Below are 21,886 nucleotides of genomic sequence, written 5' to 3'. Positions count from 1 at the left end.
TGTTAACTGATTGAGGTTAGGGTGAGTTAGTGTGTGTTAACTGATTGAGGTTAGGGTGAGTTACTGTGTGTTAACTGATTGAGGTTAGGGTGAGTTACTGTGTGTTAACTGATTGAGGTTCGGGTGAGTTACTGTGTTTTTACTAATTGAGGTTAGGGTGAGTTACTGTATGTTAACTGATTGAGGTTAGGGTGAGTTACTGTGTGTTTCCTGATTGAGGTTAGTGTGAGTTACTGTGTGTTAACTGATTGAGGTTAGGGTTAGTTACTGTGTGTTAACTGATAGAGGTTATGGTGAGTTACTGTATGTTAACTGATTGAGGTTTGTGTGAGTTACTGTGTTTTAACTGATTGAGCTTAGGGTGAGTTACTGTGTGTTTACTGATTGAGGTTAGGGTGAGTTTCTGTGTGTTAACTGATTGAGGTTAGTGTGAGTTACTGTGTGTGTGCAGACTGAGGTTAGTGTGAGTTACTGTGTGTGAACAGACTGAGATAAGTGTGAGTTACTGTGTGTTTACAGACTGAGGTTAGTGTGAGTTACTGTGCGTGAACAAACTGAGGATATTGTGAGTTACTGTGTGTGTGCAGACTGAGGTTAGTGTGATTTATTGTGTGTGAACAGAGTGAGGTTAGTGTGAGTTACTGTGTGTGGACAGACTGAGGTTAGTGTGAGTTACTGTGTGTGAACAGACTGAGGTTAGTGTGAGTTACTGTGTGTTTAAAAATTGAGGATAGGGTGAGTTACTGTGTTTTAACTGATAAAGGTTATGTTGGGTTACTGTGTGTTAACTGATTGAGGTTATGGTGAGTTACTGTGTGTTAACTGATTGAGGTTACTGTGAGTTACTGTGTGTTATCTGATTGAGTTTAGGGTGAGTTTCTGTGTGTTAACTGATTGAAGTTTGGATGAGTTACTGTGTGTTAACTGATTGAGGATAGGGTGAGTTATTGTGTGTTAACAGATTGAGGTTAGAGTGAGTTACTGTGTGTTAATTGATTGAGGTTAGTGTGAGTTACTGTGTGTTCACTGATTGAGGTTAGGGTGAGTTACAGTGTGTTAACTGATTGAGGTTAGGGTGAGTTACTGTGTGTTAACTGATTGAGGTTAGCGTGACTTACTGTGTGTCAACTGATTGAGGTTTGGGTGAGTTACTTTGTGTTAACTGATTGAGGTTAGGTTGCGTTACTGTGTGTTAACTGATTGAGGTTAGGGTGAGTTAGTATGTTTTTACTAATTGAGGTTAGGGTGAGTTACTGTGAGTTAACTGAGTGAGGTTAGGGTGAGTTACTGTGTGTTAACTGATTGAGGTTAGTGTGAGTTACTGTGTGTTAACTGATTGAGGTTAGGGTGAGTTACTGTGTGTTAACTGATTGAGGTTAGGGTGAGTTACTTTTTGTTAACTGATAGAGATTAGGGTGAGTTACTGTGTGTTAACTGATTGAGGTTAAGGTGAGTTACTTTGTGTTAACTGATAGAGGTTAGGGTGAGTTACTGTGTGTTAACTGATTGAGGTTAGGGTGAGTTAGTGTGTGTTAACTGATTGAGGTTAGGGTGAGTTACTGTGTGTTAACTGATTGAGGTTAGGGTGAGTTACTGTGTGTTAACTGATTGAGGTTCGGGTGAGTTACTGTGTTTTTACTAATTGAGGTTAGGGTGAGTTACTGTATGTTAACTGATTGAGGTTAGGGTGAGTTACTGTGTGTTTACTGATTGAGGTTAGTGTGAGTTACTGTGTGTTAACTGATTGAGGTTAGGGTTAGTTACTGTGTGTTAACTGATAGAGGTTATGGTGAGTTACTGTATGTTAACTGATTGAGGTTTGTGTGAGTTACTGTGTTTTAACTGATAGAGGTTATGGTGAGTTACTGTATGTTAACTGATTGAGGTTAGGGTGAGTTTCTGTGTGTTAACTGATTGAGGTTAGTGTGAGTTACTGTGTGTGTGCAGACTGAGGTTAGTGTGAGTTACTGTGTGTGAACAGACTGAGATAAGTGTGAGTTACTGTGTGTTTACAGACTGAGGTTAGTGTGAGTTACTGTGCGTGAACAAACTGAGGATATTGTGAGTTACTGTGTGTGTGCAGACTGAGGTTAGTGTGATTTATTGTGTGTGAACAGAGTGAGGTTAGTGTGAGTTACTGTGTGTGGACAGACTGAGGTTAGTGTGAGTTACTGTGTGTGAACAGACTGAGGTTAGTGTGAGTTACTGTGTGTTTAAAAATTGAGGATAGGGTGAGTTACTGTGTTTTAACTGATAAAGGTTATGTTGGGTTACTGTGTGTTAACTGATTGAGGTTATGGTGAGTTACTGTGTGTTAACTGATTGAGGTTACTGTGAGTTACTGTGTGTTATCTGATTGAGTTTAGGGTGAGTTTCTGTGTGTTAACTGATTGAAGTTTGGATGAGTTACTGTGTGTTAACTGATTGAGGATAGGGTGAGTTATTGTGTGTTAACAGATTGAGGTTAGAGTGAGTTACTGTGTGTTAACAGATTGAGGTTAGTGTGAGTTACTGTCTGTTAACTGATTGAGGTTAGGGTGAGTTACTGTGTGTTAACTGAGTGAGGTTAGGGTGAGATACTGTGTGTTAACTGATTGAGGTTAGGGTGAGTTACTGTGTGTTAACTGATTAAGGTTAGGGTTAGTTACTGTGTGTTAACTGATTGAGGTTAGTATGAGTTACTGTGTTTTAACTGATTGAGATTAGTGTGAGTTACTTTGTGTTTACTAATTGAGGTTAGGGTGAGTTACTGTGTGTTATCTGATTGAGGTTGGGGTGAGTTACTGTGTTTTAATAGATTGAGGTTAGGGTGAGTTACTGTGTGTTAACTGATTGAGGTTAGGGTGAATTACTGTGTGTTAACTGATTGAGGTTAGTATGAGTTACTGTGTTTTAACTGATTGAGGTTAGTGTGAGTTACTGTGTGTGAACAGACTGAGGTTAGTGTGAGTTACTTTGTGTGAACAGACTGAGGTTAGTGTGAGATACTGAGAGAGAAGAGACTGAGGTTAGTGTGAGTTACTGTGTGAAAACAGACTGAGTTAGAAAGAGTTACTGAGAGAAAACAGACTGAGGTTAGTGTGAGTTACAGTGTGTGAACAGACTGAGGTTAGTGTGAGATACTGAGAGAGAACAAACTGAGGTTAGTGTGAGTTACAGTGTGTGAACAGACTGAGGTTAGTGTGAGATACTGAGAGAGAACAAACTGAGGTTAGTGTGAGTTATTGTGTGTAAACATACTGAGGTTACTGTGAGTTACTGTGTGTGAACAGACTGAGGTTAGTGTGAGTTACAGTGTGTGAACAGACTGAGGTTACTGTGAGTTATTGTGTGTGAACAGGCCGAGGTTAGTGGAGAAAATTTGTGTGAACAGACTGAGGGTAGTGAGAGTTACTGTGTGTGAACAGACTGAGGTTAGCGTGAGTTACTGTCTCTGAACAGACTGAGGATAGTGTGAGTTACTGTGTGTGAGCAGACTGGGGTTATTGTGAGTTACTGTGTGTGAACAGACTGAGGATAGCCTGAGTTACTGTGTGTTAACTGATTGAGGTTAGCGTGAGTTACTGTGTGTTAATTGATTGTGGTTAGGGTGAGTTACTGTGTGTTAACTGATTGAGGTTAATGTGAGTTACTGTTTGTTAACTGATTGAGGTTAGTGTGAGTTACTGTGTGTTAAATGAGTGAGGATAATGTGATTTACTGTATGTAAACTGGTTGAGGTTAGGATGAGTTACAGTGTGTTTACTGATTGAGGTTAGGGTGAGTTACTGTGTGTTAACTGATTGAGGTTAGGGTGAGTTACTGTGTGTTAACTGATTGAGGTTAGGGTGAGTTACTGTGTCTTAACTGATTGAGGTTAGTGTGAGTTACTGTGTGTTAACTGATTGAGGTTAGGGTGAGTTACTGTGTGTTAACTGATTGAGGTTAGGGTGAGTTACTGTGTGTTAACTGATTGAGGTTAGGGTGAGTTACTGTGTGTTAACTGATTGAGGTTAGGTTGCGTTACTGTGAGTTAACTGATTGAGGTTAGGGTGAGTTACTGTGTGTTAACTGATTGAGGTTAGGGTGAGTTACTTTTTGTTAACTGATAGAGATTAGGGTGAGTTACTGTGTGTTAACTGATTGAGGTTAAGGTGAGTTACTTTGTGTTAACTGATAGAGGTTAGGGTGAGTTACTGTGTATTAACTGATTGAGGTTAGGGTGAGTTAGTGTGTGTTAACTGATTGAGGTTAGGGTGAGTTACTGTGTGTTAACTGATTGAGGTTAGGGTGAGTAACTGTGTGTTAACTGATTGAGGTTAGGGTGAGTTACTGTGTGTTAACTGATTGAGGTTAGGGTGAGTTACTGTGTGTTAACTGATAGAGGTTAGGGTGAGTTACTGTGTGTTAACTGATTGAGGTTAGGGTAAATTACTGTTTGTTAACTGTTAGAGTTTAGGGTGAGTTACCGTGTGTTAACTGTTTGAGGTTAGCGTGAGTTACTTTGTGTTAACTGATTGAGGTTAGGGTTAGTTTCTTTTTGTTAACTGATAGAGTTTAGGGTGAGTTACTGTGTGTTAACTAATCGAGATTAGGGTGAGTTACTGTGCGTTGACTGATTGAGGTTAGGGTGAGTTACTTTGTGTTAACTGATAGAGGTTAGGGTGAGTTAGTGTGTGTTAACTGATTGAGGTTAGTGTGAGTTACTGTGTTTAACTGATTGAGGTTAGGGTGAGTTACTGTGTGTTAACTGATTGAGGTTAGTGTGAGTTACTGTGTGTTAACTGATTGCGGTTAGGGTGAGTTACTGTGTGTTAACTGATTGAGGTTAGGGTGAGTTACTGTGTGTTAACTGATTGAGGTTAGGGTGAGTTACTTTGTGTTAACTGATTGAGGTTAGGGTGAGTTAGTGTGTGTTAACTGATTGAGGTTAGTGTGAGTTACTGTGTGTTAGCTAATCGAGGTTAGGGTGAGTTACTGTGTGTTAACTGTTTGAGGTTATGGTGAGTTACTGTGTGTTAACTGATTGAGGTTAGGGTAAGTTACTGTTTGTTAACTGATTGAGGTTAGCGTGACTTACTGTGTGTTAACTGATTGAGGTTAGGGTGAGTTACTGTGTGTTAACTGATTGAGGTTAGAGTGAGTTACTGTGTGTTAACTGATTGAGGTTTGGGTGAGTTACTGTGTGTTAACTGATTGAGGTTAGTGTGAATTACTGTGTGTTAACTAATCGAGGTTAGGGTGAGTTACTGTGTGTTAACTGATTGAGGTTTGGGTGAGTTACTGTGTGTTAACTGATTGAGGTTAGTGTGAATTACTGTGTGTTAACTAATTGAGGTTAGGGTGAGTTACTGTGTGTTAACTGATTGAGGTTATTGTGAGTTACTGTGTGTTAACTGATAGATGTTTGGGTGAGTTACTGTGTGTTAACTGATAGAGGTTTGGGTGAGTTACTGTGTGTTAACTGATTGAGGTTAGGGTGAGTTACTGATTGTTAACTGATTGAGGGTATTGTGAATTACTGTGTGTTAACTGATAGAGGTTTGGGTGAGTTCCTGTGTGTCAACTGATAGAGGTTTGGGTGAGTTACTGTGTGTTTACTGCTAGAGGTTTGGGTGAGTTACTGTGTGTTAACTGATAGAGATTTGGGTGAGTTACTGTCCAAATGTCTACAGCAGAGGACGGGGCTATGGCAACGCAGTTGAATATCTAATTACTTCTCACAAGTTACGGGAGTTCCTGTCTCTACCACCCTTTCAGGCATTGAGTTCCAGACTCCCACCACCCTCTGGGTGGGAAGATTTCTCCTCACCTTCCCTCTTATCCTTCTACCTCTTACCTTAAATCTATACCCCCTGGTTATTGACCCCTCTACTAATGGAAAAAGTTCCTTCCTATCCACCTTATCCATGCCCCTCACAATCTTGTACACCTCAATCATGTCCCCTCTCAACCATCGCTGCTTCAAGGAAAACAACCCCAGCCTATCCAATCTTTCCTCACAGCTCAGACCCTCCAGCCCAGGCAGCAACCTGCTAAATCTCCTCTGCACCCTCTCCAGTGCAATCACATCCTTCCTATAATCTACTACAGGGGGATATGGACGGGCTGGTCAGATGGGCTGATCAGTGGTAAATGGAATTTAATCCAGATAAGTGTGAGGTGATGCACTTGGGCAGGACAAACAAGACACAGGAATACACGATGAATGGTAGGACCCCGGGAAGTACCAAGGATCAGAGGGACCTTGGTGTACATGTCCACTGGTCCCTTAAGGTAACGGGACAGGTAGATAAGGTGGTTAAGGAGGCATATGGGATACTTGCCTTTATTAGCCGAGGCAGAGAATATAAGAGCAGGGAGCTTATGCTGGAACTGTATAAAACTCTGGTTGGGCCACAGCTAGAGTATTGTGTGCAGTTCTGGAATCCACATTATAGGAAGGATGTGATTGCACTAGAGAGAGTGCAGAGGAGATTCACCAGGATGTTGCCTGGGCTGGAGAGTTTTAGTTATGAGGAGAGGTTGGATAGACTGGGATTATTTTCCCTGGAGCAGAGGAGATTGAGGGGGTACATGATTGAGGTGTATAAAATTATGAGGGGCATAGATAGGGTAGACAGGAAGGAACTTTTCCCCTTGGTGGAGGGATCAATAACCAGGGGGCATAGATTTAAGGTAAGGGGCAGGAGGTTTAGAGGGGATGTGAGGAAGAATTTTTTCACCCAGAAGGTGGTGGGAATCTGGAAATCACTGCCTGAAAGGGTGGTAGAGGCAGAAACCCTCATAACATTTAAGAAGTATTTGGATGTGCACTTGCGATGCCACTGGCATACAAGGCTATGGGCCTAGTGCTGGACAATGGGATTAGAATAGTTAGGTACTTGTTTGACCGGCACAGACTCGATGGGCCGAAGGGCCTTTTTCTGTGCTGTAGACCTCTATGACTATGTGACTCTTATCTGGTGACCAGAACTGTACGCAGTACTTCAGTTGTGACCTAACCAGCATTTTATACAGTTCCAGCATAACCTTCCTGCTCTTGTATTCTATGCCTCGGCTAATAAAGGCAAGTATCCCATATGCCGTCTTAACCACCTACCTGCCCTGCTGCCCTCAGGGATCTGTGGATATGCACACCAAGGTCCCTCTGATCTTCAGTACTTTCCAGGGTCCTATCATTCATAGTGTAATCCCTTGCCTTGTTAACCCTCCCCAAGTGCTTTACCTCACACTTTTACAGATTGAATTATATTTGCCACTGCTCTGCCCACCTGACCAGTCCATTGATATCCTCCTGCAGTTTACGGCTATCCTCCTCACTATTTACCACCCTACCAATGTTCGTGTAATCTGTGAACTTCTTGATCATACCCCCTACATTTAAGTCCAAATCATTTATGCACACCACAAACCGCAAGGGACCCAGCACCGAGCCCTGTGGAACCCCACTGGAAACAGACTTCCATTCACAGAAACATCCCTCCACCATCACCCTCTGCTTCCTGCCTCTCAGCCAATTTTGGATCCACTTTGCCTTGGATCCTGTGGGCTCTTACTTCCTTGACCAGTCAGCTATGAGGGATCTTATTAAAAGCCTTGCCAAAGTCCATGTAGACCACATCAAATGCATTACCCTCATCAACACTCCTGGTTACCTGCTCAAAACATTTGATCAGATTTGTCAAACACGACCTTCCCTTAACAAATCCATGCTGACTATCCCTGATTAATCTGTGTCCCTCCAAGTGTAGATATATTCTGTCCCTCAGAGTTCTTTCCAGCAACTTCACCACCACTGAGGTTAGACTGACGGGCCTGCAAGACTGTGAAACTCGTCCAATTGAGACTGACAGTATTGTGATTGTGAGACTACAGTCTGTCAGAGGCTGACCATAGTGAGATTGTGATGCTACAGTCTGTCTGAGGCTAACAGTAGTGACACTTGGAGAATACAGCCTGTTTCAGGCTGGGCTGACAGTATTGGGATGGTGAGAACACAGTCTTTCTGAAGCTGACAGTAGCGAGACTGAGACTACAGTCTGTCTGAGGCTGACAGTTGTGAGATTGTGATGCTTCAGTCTGTCTGAGGCTGTCAGTAATGAGACTGAGAGTCTACAATCTGTCTGAAGCTGACAGTAGTGAGACTGAAACTACAGTCTGTCTGAGGCTCGCAGTAGAGAGATTGTGAGATTACAGTCTGCCTGAGTCTGAAAGTAGTGAGACTTGGAAACTACCATGTGTCTGAGGCTGACAGTGTTGAGATTGTCAGACTACAGTATGCCTGAGCCTCACAGTAGTGATATTGTGAGACAACAGTCTGTCTGAGGCTCACAGTAGTGAGGCTGAGATGACAGCCTGCCTGAAGCTGACAGTAGTGAGGCCGTGAGACTACAGTCTGTCTGAGGCTGACAGTAGTGAGGCTGTGAGATGACAGCCTGTCTGAAGCTGACAGTAGTGAGGCTGTGAGACTACAGTCTGTCTGAGGCTGACAGTCATGAGACTGTGAATCTACAGTCTGTCTGAGGACAGGAGCTCGTATGATCACTAATTTTGATTCTGAAGTGCAGAAATGAAAACTCTTTGGAAGAATGCTCAGTTCCTCATGTGTCTAACCTTGAATCCAACTTTTGTTCAGGACCCTGACTGGACGGTAGCAGGATGGTGAAGTATCGAATTCGTGTGTACCAGGACACTGATTACCAGACGGTGCGGGACATGTACGTCGCTGGTGTGCAGCAGCATTTCCCCAGGGCATGTCGACATGTTTTGAAGCAGCCGTGGATCCAGGCCAGCCTGGTACTCAGCTTCTGCCTGCTCCTCGTGCTGTCCGGTTCACTGCTGCTGTCACTCACTGCCATGCTCATACTGCTGTCTGTGGGCCGCTGGCTGATTAGACATCTGTGGTCCAGCATCATTGACCAGAATCTGATGCAGGACCTCCTGGACATTAGGAGCTCGTACATGGAGCGGCCAGGCTGCTGTTTCTGGGTGGCAGAGTCTGATGGGGTTGTGGTGGGTACAGTGGCAGCTGCCCCCTCTAACACCTCACCCATGGACGTGGAACTGAAGCGGATGAATGTGTGTCAGGAATACCGTGGCCAGGGCATTGCCAAGGCTTTATGCCTCACTGTCCTGGGCTTTGCCCAGCGCTCTGGCTTTGCTGGCATTGTGCTCGGGACCTCTGTCATTCAGACAGAGGCACGGAGCCTCTACCATAAGATGGGCTACAGGCTGGTGGGCACTGTCCTGATGCCACATTTCCTGGCCAAATTCACCAACTACACCTTCCACAAATACCAGTACCACATCCCTGTGGGTCCTCAGGCACTCCCGGAGCAGGCACTCCCGGACCGGGCACTCCCGGAGTGGGCACTCCCGGAGCGGGCACTCCCGGAGAGGGCACTCCCGGAGCGGGCACTCCCGGAGCAGGCACACCCGGACTGGGCACACCCGGAGTAGGCACACAGTGCCAGGACAGGAGTCACAAGCCCATCTTAAAGGGGAGGGTCAGATTACCATATTCATTAAAGGGGAGGGACAGGTCACCACAATCATTAGAGGGGAGGGTCAGGTGACCACAATCATTAAAGGGGAGGGTCATGAAGAGATCTTAATGTCTATAATATCACTGGAAATTATTTTTAAATAGAATTGTAGTGGGGTCTGTGTCTGTGTGTCTTAATTGGATTAAAACCAGCCTGGGTGCTTTGATGTACAGTAAGTTTTGAGATGTTAAGTAGGGAGGATAGAAGGTAAAGTGTAAATTTGCATTTGTTGAATAAAGCTTTCCAGAGTCAAAGTAAATCTTGCACCTAGCTGGGAGATGCCAAGCAATGTGTATCTATTACTAATAAAATTAGTGGGATGAAAATGTTAATGTTAGAAGATGTGATGTTAAAAGCCTGGGATACCCCAGAAAATTTACAGTCAAAGGTGAAGCTAGGTATAAAGAGGGAAAGGAGTTTGTGTGTGCAAGTCAGAGGAATTTAAGATCTAACCAGCCTGTAAGCTTACAACTGTGTCTGCAAAGGAACCAAATTGCAAGGAACCTCATTTTGAATTCGTAAGGTCAAATGTGCTTTGCCTGGTGTCTGTTTAAAGTCTATGGGCTATTGTTGCCTTGGTGAAGATTTATCTGGGAGGGATTGATTTGGGGATATGTTTAAAAGTTATGGTAGTAATTTGTAGACATGTGTATGTGTTTAATTTGTTGTTAAATTAATAAATCTTCAATTCAGTTATATTTAAAAAAAACATCTTGAGGCTCGGTGGTCTTATTCCTGAATTCAGAGCCGCATCTCAAACATATCAATTGAAAAATATAGGTTATGGCAATTGTTCAAGTTTCCCTCTGGAATTTAAACAACTCAACCTTTACCAACTGCTGTTCCATAACAATTGAGGGCTCTTAGCAGGATAATATTTGTAATTCCTTGATTCATTTGGAATTGGTGAATTTTAAGGTGACAAGTACGAGAAGCACTTTGAATTCAAGAGTTGGTGAGGTTTTTTTTATAAGTGGTGAGGCTGCAAGATGGCTTTGGCAATTGCTAAGACTTATCTGGGAGTAGAGGATATGACTCTGATTGGTCTGGGAGTAGAATATATGACTCTGATTGGTCTGGGAGTAGAGGATATGACTCTGATTGGTCTGGGAGTAGAATATATGACTCTGATTGGTCTGGGAGTAGAGAATATGACTCTGATTGGTCTGGGAGTAGAGGATATGACTCTGATTGGTCTGGGAGTAGAAGATATGACTCTGATTGGTCTGGGAGTAGAGGATATGACTCTGATTGGTCTGGGAGTAGAAGATATGACTCTGATTGGTCTGGGAGTAGAGGATACGACTCTGATTGGTCTGGGAGTAGAGGATATGACTCTGATTGGTCTGGGAGTAGAGGATATGACTCTGATTGGTCTGGGAGTAGAAGATATGACTCTGATTGGTCTGGGAGTAGAAGATATGACTCTGATTGGTCTGGGAGTAGAGGATATGACTCTGATTGGTCTGGGAGTAGAGGATATGACTCTGATTGGGTTACAAAAAGTATCCAAGAATAACAGAGTTGGCAGATGAGTTAAAATTCGGGTTACCTGTAGGGGTGGAGAAAGCAGATATAATTAAAGTTATAACACAGCATCTACAATCAGAAGTGATACCTGACATTCGTGCGTCAAATCTGGAGGTAGTGAGACTTCAGTTACAAATGAGGAGGCTTGAACTCGAACAAGCAAAGGAACTGAAAAAAACTTGCATTCGAAGCAAAAGAAAGAGAAAGGGCATTTCAAAGGGAGCAAGCAGAAAAACAGGAGAAAGAAAGGAAGCAGGAGCTGGAATTTCAGGCAAGACAGAAGGATAAAGAAAGAGAGGCAAGGGAAAGAAAGAGATAAAAGGATGGAAGTTAAAAAAGAAATCTCAGATTCTGAGGAGAGTTCTGACGATGAAAAAACCTTTATCCTAAAGCCCAGTGTGGAGATGTTTAGTCTTGTACAAGTTCTTCCAAAGTTTGAGGAAATGGAAGTGAAAGTCAAGGCTATCGTGGATTTCCCGGTGTCTACAACAAAATGAGAAGTTTTGAGATTTCTGGACATGAGTGGGTTTTACCGGGAATTTGTACCAAATTTTAGCCAAGTGGTTGCTCCACTGACTGAACTATTAAAAAAGAACAAGGAGTTTCAATGGACACTGGAGTGTCAGAAGTCATTCAATAGTTTGAAAACTGTATTAGCTATGACGCCAGTGTTGGCAGTGCCCAATTATGCCAAGCAATTCAAGTTGGCCATTGATGCAAGTGATATAAGCATTCGGTCTGTACTGTAACAAGAAGATGACACTGGAATTGAAAAACCGATTGGGCATTTTTCACAGAAGCTGAATGTACGACAGTGAAGATATTCAACGATCGAAAAAGAGACTTTGAGTTTAGTGTTAGCATTGCAGCATTTTGAAATTCATGTTGCAAACAATTCATCAAAAATAATTGTTTATACAGAACATAATCCTTTGAACCTTTTGGACAAATTTTGAGACAAAAGTGCAAGGTTTTTCAGGTGGAGCCTATTATTAAAACTATTTCATCTACGTATTATACATATTGCTGGAAGAGAAAATCTGTTCACAGATGCGTCATCAAGAGCTTGAAGTTTAAAGGAAAATGGAACATTTAAAGAAAAAACCTGGACACTGAACTGGAGTGATTTCTGCTGATACCAAGGATTTATATATATATATAGTTGTGTTAATGTATGCATCTGGTAATGTAACAGTGTAATAAGTATCGGTTGTACTACCGTTCATTCCTTGATAGGGAGCGGGCTGTCATGAAGAGATCTTTATGTATATAATGTTACTGGAAATTATTTTTAAATAGAATTGTAGTGGGGTCTATCTGTGTGTGTCTTAACTGGATTAAAGCCAGCTAGTCTGGGTGTTTTCATGTCTGGTAGTTTGAGGTGTTAATTGGGTAAACAGTAAGGAGGATAGAAGGTAAGGGGTAAATTTGCAATTGTTGAATAAACCATTCAAAAGAATGAGTAAAATCCTGCACCTAACTGGGAGACACCAAGAAATGTGTTTCTATTACTAATAAAATTAGTGGGATGAAATGATATTATTGTTAGGAGATGTGACATTAAAAGCCCGGTAATACATTGGAAAATTTCCATTCAAAGGTGAAGCTAGGTATAAACAGAAAGGAGTTTGTGTATGTGAGGCAGAGGCATTTCAGATCTAACCAGCCTGTAAGTCTACAACTGTGTCTGCAAAGGAACTTCATTTAGCATTCAAAAGATCAAATGTGCTTTGCCTGGTGTCTGTTTAAAGTCTATGGTTTACTGTTGCCTTGGTGAAGATTTACCTGGGAGGGATTAATTTGGGGATTTGTTTAAAAGTCATTATGGTAGTAATTTGTAGACATGTGTTTAATTGGTTGTTAGATTAATAAATGTTTAATTTAGCTTTATATGAGAAACCTCTTGAGGCTCGGTGGTCTTATTCCTGAATTCAGAGCTGCATCTCAAACATACTAATTAAAAATATAGGTTATGACACTTGTTCAAGTTTCCCTCTGGGATTTAAACAACTCAACCTTTACCCACAGGGTGGGTCACATTATCAATTTCATTAAAGGGGAGGGTCAGATTACCATATTCATTAAAGAGGGGGGGTCAGATTATCAATTTCATTAAAGGGGGGGGTCAGATTATCAAATTTATTAAAGGGGAGGGTCAGATTATCAAATTTATTAAAGGGGGGGGTCAGATTATCAAATTTATTAAAGGGGAGGGTCAGATTGCCATATTCATTAAAGGGGGGGGTCTGATTATCAAATTTATTAAAGGGGAGGGTCATATTACCATATTCATTAAAGGGGGGGTCAGATTATCAAATTTATTAAAGGGGAGGGTCAGATTACCATATTCATTAAAGGGGAGGGTCAGATTACCATATTCATTAAAGAGGGGGTCAGATTATCAAATTTAATAAAAGGGGAACATAACACAAGAAATAGGAGCAATTTGAAAGGTAAATGGCATGTTGGTGTTTATTGCAAGGGGCCTGGAATACAAGGATGAATAAGTCTTGTTCCAGTTGTCAGGGGTTTTGATAAGAACCACTTGAATGGCATCCTTCACCATGGTGCCAGTTTCACTACATTGGTCCCTGGGATGAGGGGGTTGTCCAATGATGAGAGACTGAGTAAATTGGGTCTATATTCTCAGGAGTTTAGAAGAATGAGAGATGGTCTCATTAAAACCACAAGATTCTGAAGGGGTTTGACAGGGTGGATGCTGAGAGATTGTTTCTGCTGGTCAGTGTAAAGAACATATCTTTTTATTTCTGTTTGACAATGGATTAAAATTACAATGGCTGCAGTTTAAAGGACATGTCCACTGGAACAGTGTGAGCGATATATGCAATGTGGCTGTCCTGGAACAGAGTGTGCCATGAAAGGCAGGATGGTGCTGAGGAGGAGTCGGGTCTAAAGGGGAACTGCCTGGCAACAACATTTTAATTGGACATTGTCCAGGTGACCAGGGTTTGTGTGAGAGCAGTGCAGCTGAATAGCTCCTAGCCTGAAAGGAAAAAGACCTCAAACCTCTCCCTCCTGTGTGTGTCAGATTCCAGTAATTCGACAATAATAGCTAGCTGGCTTTTTCACCTCATATCCTTCGACAGCACCTTCCAAACCCACGACCACTACCACCTAGAAGGACAAGGGCAGCAGATAGATGGGAACACCACCACCTGGAAGTTCCCCTCCAAGTCACTCACCATCCTGACTTGGAAATATATCGCCATTCCTTCACTGTCGCTGGGTCAAAATCCTGGAACTCCCTCCCTAACAGCACTGTGGGTGTACCTACACCACATGGACTGCAGCGGTTCAAGAATCACAGAATTACAGAATCACAGTGCAGAAGAGGCCCTTTGGCCCATCGAGTCTGCATGAGAAACATGAGAAACACCTGACCTACCTACCTAATCCCATTTACCAGCACTTGGCCCATAGCCTTGAATGTTATGATGTGCCAAGTGCTCATCCAGGTACTTTTTAAAGGATGTGAGGTAACCCGCCTCCACCACCCTCCCAGGCAGCGCATTCAAGACTATCACCACCCTCTGGGTAAAAAAGTTTTTCCTCACATCCCCCCTAAACCTCCTGCCCCTCACCTTGAACTTATGCCCCCTCGTGACTGACCCTTCAACTAAGGGGAACACCTGCTCCCTATCCAGCCTGTCCATGCCCCTCATAATCTTGTACACCTCGATCAGGTCGCCCCTCAGTCTTCTCTGCTCTAACGAAAACAACCCATGTCTACCCAACCTCTCTTCATAACTTAAATGTTTCATCCCAGGCAACATCCTGGTGAATCTCCTCTGTACCCCCTCCAGTGCAATCACATCCTTCCTATAATGTGGCAACCAGAACTGCACACAGTACTCCAGCTGTGGCCTCACCAAGGTTCTATACAACTCCAACATGATCTCCCTACTTTTGTAATCTATGCCTCGATTGATAAAGGCAAGTATCCCACATGCCTTTTTCACCACCCCACTAACATGCCCTCCGCCTTCAGAGATCTATGGACACACACGCCAAGGTCCCTTTGTTCCTCAGAACTTCCTAGTGTCATGCCGTTCATTGAATTCTTCCTTGTCAAATTACTCCTTCCAAAGTGTATCAACTCACACTTTTCAGTGTTAAATTCCATGTGCCACTTATCTGCCCATTTGACCATCCCGTCTATATCTTCCTGTAGCCCAAGACACTCAACCTCACTGTTAACCACCCAGCCAATCTTTGTGTCATCCGCAAACTTACTAATCCTACCCCCCACATAGTCATCTATGTTGTTTATATAAATGACAAATAATAGGGGACCCAGCACAGATCCCTGTGGTACGCCACTGGACACTGGCTTCCAGTCACTAAAGCATCCTTCTGTCATCACCCTCTGTCTCCTACAACTAAGCCAATTTTGAATCCACCTTATCAAATTACCCTGCATCCCATGTGCATTTGCCTTCTTTATAAGTCTCCCATGTGGGGCCTTGTCAAAGGCTTTACTGAAATCCATATAAACTGCATCAACTGCACTACCCGCATCTACACACCTGGTCACCTCCTCAAAAAATTCAATCAAATTTGTTAGGCATGACCTCCCTCTGACAAAGCCATGCTGACTATCCCTGATCAAACCTTGCCTCTCCAAGTGGAGATAGATACTCTCCTTCAGAATTTTCTCCAATAGTTTCCCTACCACTGACGTGAGACTCACTGGTCTGTGGTTCCCTGGCTTATCTCTACAACCCTTCTTAAATAGCGGAACCACATTAGCTGTTCTCCAGTCCTCTGGCACCTCCCCCGTGGCCAGAGAGGAATTAAAAATTTGGGTCAGAGCCCCTGCGATCTCCTCCCTTGCCTCCCTCAGCAGTCTGGGCCACAAATCATCCAGACCTGGAGATTTGTCCACTTTTAAGCCTGCCAATACCTCCAATACCTTGTCACTCCCTATATCAATTTGCTCAAGAACCTCGCAGTCTCTCTCCCCGAGTTCCATACCTTCATCCTCATTCTCTTGGGTGAAGATGGATGTGAAGTATTCATTCAACACTCTAGCGATGTCCTCTGGCTCCACCCATAGATTGCCCCCTTGGTCCCTTATGGGCTCTACTCTTTCTCTGGTTATCCTCTTCCCATTGATATACTTATAGAATATCTTGGGATTTTCCCTACTTTTACCAGCCAGAACTTTCTCATATCCCCTCTTTGCTCTCCTAATTGCTTTCTTAAGCTCCACCCTGCACTTTCTGTACTCCACTAATGCCTCTGCTGATTTGCTTCCCTTGTACCTGCTAAAAGCCTCTCTTTTCCTTCTCATCGTATCCTGAATATCTCTGGTCATCCATGGTTCTCTGGGCTTGTTACTCCTTCCTATCACCCTAGAGGGAACATGTTGAGTCTGTACCCTCCCCATTTCCTTTTTGAACACCCCCCACTGTTCCTCTGTAGATTTCCCCACAAGTAGCTGTTCCCAGTCTACCTTGGGCAGATCCTGCCTTATTTTACTAAAATCCACTCTCCCCTAATCCAAAACATCTTTTTGCAACTTGTCTATTTCTTTGTCCATAACAAACTTAATTTGTACCATGTTGTGGTCACTATCACTAAAATGCTCCCCCACCACCACCTCAGCCACCTGTCCGGCTTCATTCCCCAGAATTAGGTCCAGCACTGCCCTGTCCCTTGTTGGACCCTCTACATATTGACCTAAAAAGTTCTCCTGTGCACATTTCAAGAAATCCACTCCATCCAAGCCCTTAACACTATGTCTATCCCAATTAATGTTGGGAAAGTTGAAATCACCTAATATAATTACCCTATCGTTATTGTTTTTACACACCTCCACAAATTGTGCACATATTTGCTCCTCAATTTCCTGCTGACTATCTGGGGGTCTATAATAAACACCTAACAATGTGGCTGCCCCTGTTTTATTCCTAAACTCTACCCACAAAGCTTCATTCGATGCCCCCTCTAAGATATAATCTCTCCTTACTGCAGTAACTGACTCCTTAACTAATAATGCAATTCCTCCTCCTCTTTTACCCCCTCCCCTGTCTCGCCTGAAGATTCTATATCCCGGAATGTTGAGCTGCCAATCCTGCCCTTCCCTCAACCACGTCTCAGTGATGGCTACTATATCACAATTCCACGTCTCAATCCTCACCCTTAACTCATCCGTTTTACCTGTAACACTCCTGGCATTAAAGTAGAGGCCATCCAGCCTTGCCTTACTCCCTTGAAGCTTATTGCAGCTGTACTCCCTCTGACTTGATTGTTTTACTGTATTATGATGTGTCCCTATTCTGCTAACATTCTGTGTCCCCTCCCACTGCCGAATTAGTTTAAACTCCTCCCAACAGCACTAGCAAACCCGCCCACAAGGATGTTCGTCCCGCTCTGGTTCAGATGTAGACCGTCCCGCTTGTACAGGTCCCACCTTCCCCAGAAACGGTCCCAGTGATCCAGGAATCTAAAACCCTCCCTCCTGCACCAACTCTTAAGCCACGTGTTGATCTGCGCTATTCTCCTATTTCTGAGCTCACTAGCGCGTGGCACTGGGAGTAATCCAGAGATTACAACCCGAGAGGTCTTGCTTTTTAGTCTACTGCCTAACTCCCTGAATTCTTGATGCAAGACCTCATCCCTCTTTCTACCTATGTCATTGGTACCAACATGTACCATGACCTCTGCCTTATCACCCTCCCCCTTCAGTATGCCCTGCAGCCGTTCAGTGACATCCCGGACCCTGGCACCAGGGAGGCAACACACCATCCTGGAATCACGTTGACGGCCACAGTAGAGTCTATCTGTTCTCCTGACTATAGAATCCCCTATTACTATTGCTCTTCCTCCCCTCCTGTACAGACAGGCTGCTTGTGGTGCTAGAAGCTTGGCTCTGTCCGCACTCCCTGGAGGAACCAGCCTCCAAAATGGAATACCGATTTGCAAGCGGCGCCCCAGGGGACTCCTGAACTACCTGCCTGTTTCTCTTGGACTGCCTAGTGGTCACCCATTCCCTTCCTTCCTCAAGTCCCTGTATCTGCAGTGTGACCACCTCTCTAAACGTCCTATCCACGATGCTCTCAGACTCGTGGATGCTCCACAGTGTCCCCAGCCGCTGTTCCAGCTCTGAAACCCGAGCTTCCAGGAGCTGCAGCTGGACACACTTCCTGCACACATGCTGGTCCCCGGCACTGGAAATGTCCCCGGCTTCCCTTGTAGCCTGTCCTGCTGCAGCACACTCTGAAGGTTTAAGAAGTTGGAAAGCAGGGATAAAATACAAAGAGCGCCTCATCCCCTATGCACTGACTTCCCACTTTGCACCAAATTCTGAATCCCCACTCTGGCTGTGCCCCACTCAGGATGTGCTGTCTCTCCTGTTCCTGTGCACGCACACTGTAGCGTACTCCCAGGTAGACCCTTTCTTAAATAGAACTGACTTAACTCACCACTAGTTAAACTTCAAATAGTAATTAAAACCTATTCAGGACCTAATCTGGCTTCAGGTGATTGACAGCTAACCACCTTCTCAAGGGCAATTCGGGATGGGCAATAAATGCTGGCCCAGCCAGCGAAGCCCATATCCCGGGAATGAATAAAAAGAAAATGTCTATAAACTGCTCTCTCTTTGAAAACCCCTGTCAAGAGGCAAAGGGGACATCACTGTTCGAGATGTTGAAAGGCAAGTGCTCAACCAGAGAACTAAATACTGAAAGTGCTGGAAGACCAAATCGTGTCATCAACAAGAACTGACAGGAATTTGGGAGACATCGATCAAAATCAACCCATCCAATTCAGTGCTCCGGAATTGGTGCAATCAAACTGTTTTATCCCACCCTTAAAATCCATGTTGCTGTCTGCTTTATGTGTCTTATGTGTGTGTATTGGGAGTTAAGAAGGCGTGGGGTTTAGGTTATAGCGTTAGAAATTAGCCGTTCATATTTCTCTCTTTTGCCACTGGTTAATGACAATTTGTTCAATAAACAGTTATTTACTTATTAAGTTTACAAACCTGGTGCTCGTATTCCGTTAACCTAAACAGTTAGGTGGGTTGATCAAACGTTTCCACCTTTGTCGCGGCTCAGGGAGCAGTGGGGTTGGATAGTTGGATATTACAGCGCACGATCCCCAGTCAGTCCTGATAGCCGGGGAATGGAAAACACACACAGCGGCACAGTCTCTACATAAGGGGCTGATCATTTAGGACTGAGATGAGGAGAAATTAGTTGGGTTGTGAATCTTTGGAGTTTTCTATCCCAGAGGATTGTGGTTGCTCCATCGTTGAACACATTTAAGGCCGGGATAAACAGATTTCTGGTGTCTCAGGGAGTTAAGGGATATGGGGAGTGGGTGGCAAAATGGAGTTGAAGCCCAAGATCAGCCATGATTGTATTAAATGGCAGAGCGGGCTCACAAGAACACAAGGAATAGAAGCAGAAGTAGACCATTCAGCCTGTTCCACCATTCAATACTCCATCTGCCATCTTGTTGCCCATACATTTAACCTGCCTGAATCTCTGTGCAGCCGCTCAGTGTCCACCCCACAGCTTACCTTTCCACCCAGCTTGGTATCATCAGCAAACCCATCGAGTCTGCTCTGCCATTCAATCATGGCTGATAAGTTTCTCAACCCCATTCTCCCGCCTTCTCCCCGTAATCTTTGATCCCCTTACCAATCAAGAACCTATCTATCTCGGTCTTAAATACACTCAATGACCTGGCCTTCACAGCCTTCTGTGGCAATGAATTCCATAGATTCACCACTCTCTGGCTAAAGAAGTTTCTCCTCATCTCTGTTCTAAAAGATCTTCCCTTTACTCTGAGGCTGTGCCCTCGGGTCCTGGTCTCTCCTACTAATGGAAACATCTTCCCCACGTCCACTCTATCCAGGCCTTTCAGTATTCTGTAAGTTTCAATCAGATCCCCCCCTCATCCTTCTAAACTCCATCGAGTATAGACCCAGAGTCCTCAAACGTTCCTCATATGTTAAGCCTTTCATTCCTGGGATCATTCTCGTGAACCTCCTCTGGACCCTCTCCAAGGCCAGCACATCCTTCCTGAGATACGGGGCCCAAAATTGCTCACAATATTCTAAATGTGGTCTGACCAGAGCCTTATAAAGCCTCAGCAGCACATCCCTGCTTTTATATTCTAGTCTTCTTGAAATAAATGCCAACATTGCATTTGCCTTCCTAACTACCGACTCAACCTGCAAGTTAACCGAGTCTGTGCCGGTCTGGTGTGTGTGAGGGGGAATGTGAGGGGGGTGTGTGAGGGGGAGTGTGAGGGGGGAGTGTGTGGTGGGGGGAGTGTGTGACGGGGAGAGTGACGGGGAGTTTGGAGGGTGAGTGTGTGAGGATGAGTGCGTGAGAGGGAGTGTGTGAGGGTGAGTGTGTGAGGGGGAGTGTGTGAGGGGGAGTGTGTGAGTGGGGGAGTGTGTGAGGGGGGAGTGTGTGAGGGGGGAGTGTGTGAGGGGAGTGTGAGGGGGGTTTGTGAGGGGGAGTTTGAGGAAAGTGTGTGAGGGGGAGTGTGGAGGGGGAATGTGTGAGGGGCAGAGTGTGAGGGGGAGAGTGAGGGGACTGTGTGAGGGGCGAGTGTGTGAGGGAGGAGTGTGAGTGGGATTTGTGTGAGGGGAGTGTGTGAGGGGGAGTGTGTGAGGGGGGAGTGTGTGAGGGGGAGTGTGAGGGGGAGTGTGTGAGGGGGACTGTGAGGGGGAGTGGTGAGGGGAGTGTGCGAGGGGGAGTGTGAGGCGGAGTGTGTGAGGGGGCAGTGTGAGGCGGAGTGTGTGAAGGGGAGTGTGTGAGGGGGAGTGTTTGTGGGGGGGAGTGTGTGAGGGGGAGTTTGTGAGTGGGGAGTGTGTGAGGGCGAGTGTGAGAGGGTGGGAGTGTGAAGGGGAGTGTGCGAGGGGTTGTGTGTGAGGGGGAGTGTGTGAGGGGGGAGTGTGTGAGGGGGGAGTGTGTGAGGGGAATGTGAGGGGAGTGTGATAGGGGGCGTGTGTGAGGGGGAGTGTGAGGGGGAGTGTGTGAGTGGGAGTGTGTGAGGGGAGTGTGAGGGGGGAGTGTGTGAGGGGGAGTGTGTGAGGGGGGAGTGTGTGAGGGGGAGTGTGTGAGGGGGAGTGTTTGAGGGGGAGTGAATGAGGGGGGAGTGTGTGAGAGGGGAGTGAATGAGGGGGAGTGTGTGAGGGTGAGTGTGTGAGTGTGTGAGGATGAGTGTGTGAGGGGGAGTGTGTGAGGGGGAGTGTGTGAGTGGGGGAGTGTGTGAGGGGGGAGTGTGTGAGGGGGGAGTGTGAGGGGGAGTGTGTGAGGGGGAGTGTGTGAGGGGGAGTGTGAAGTGGAGTGTGAGGGGCTGTGTGTGAGGGGGGAGTGTGTGAGGGGGAGTGTGTGAATGGGAGTGTGTGAGGGCGGAGTGTGTGAAGGGAAGTGTGTGAGGGATAGTGTGTGAGGGGGGAGTGTGTGAGGGGGAGTGTGTGAGGCGGAGTGTGTGAGGGGGCGTGTGTGAGGGGGAGAGTGTGAGGCGGAGAATGTGAGGGGAGTGTGTGAGGGGGAGTGTGTGAGAGGGAGTGTGTGAGGGGGAGTGTGTGAGGGGGAAGTATTTGAGGGGGGGAGTGTGTGAGGGGGGGAGTGTGTGAGGGGGAGTTTGTGAGGGGGGAGTGTGTGAGTGGGAGTGTGTGAGGGGGAGTGTGTGTGGGGGGGAGTGCGTGAGGGGGAGAGTGTTTGAGGGGGGGAGTGTGTGAGGGGGGAAGTGTGTGAGGGGGGAGTGTGTGAGGGGGGAGTGTGTGAGGGGGAGTGCGTGAGGGGGAGTGCGTGAGGGGAATGTGTGAGGGGGAGTGT

General features: G+C 45.1%; 1 protein-coding gene across 1 annotated transcript in view; it reads left to right on the top strand.

The window, feature by feature from the left end:
• LOC144675970 (putative N-acetyltransferase camello) overlaps positions 1–9,441 on the top strand; it is a 48,901-nt gene extending 39,460 nt beyond the window's left edge. The window contains exon 2 of the mRNA XM_078536487.1: positions 8,618–9,441. Within this exon, the coding sequence (XP_078392613.1) occupies positions 8,641–9,441 (801 nt within the window). The 5' untranslated portion in view covers positions 8,618–8,640. The remainder of the gene's footprint in view (positions 1–8,617) is intronic.
• Positions 9,442–21,886: the final 12,445 nt, after the last annotated feature.

Source organism: Cetorhinus maximus, unplaced genomic scaffold (assembly GCF_964194155.1).
Source record: "Cetorhinus maximus unplaced genomic scaffold, sCetMax3.hap1.1 HAP1_SCAFFOLD_1250, whole genome shotgun sequence".
NCBI classification, from domain to species: domain Eukaryota; kingdom Metazoa; phylum Chordata; class Chondrichthyes; order Lamniformes; family Cetorhinidae; genus Cetorhinus; species Cetorhinus maximus.
The sequence above is the reverse complement of the archived record's forward strand: the minus strand, read 5'-3'. Positions and strand labels throughout refer to the sequence as shown.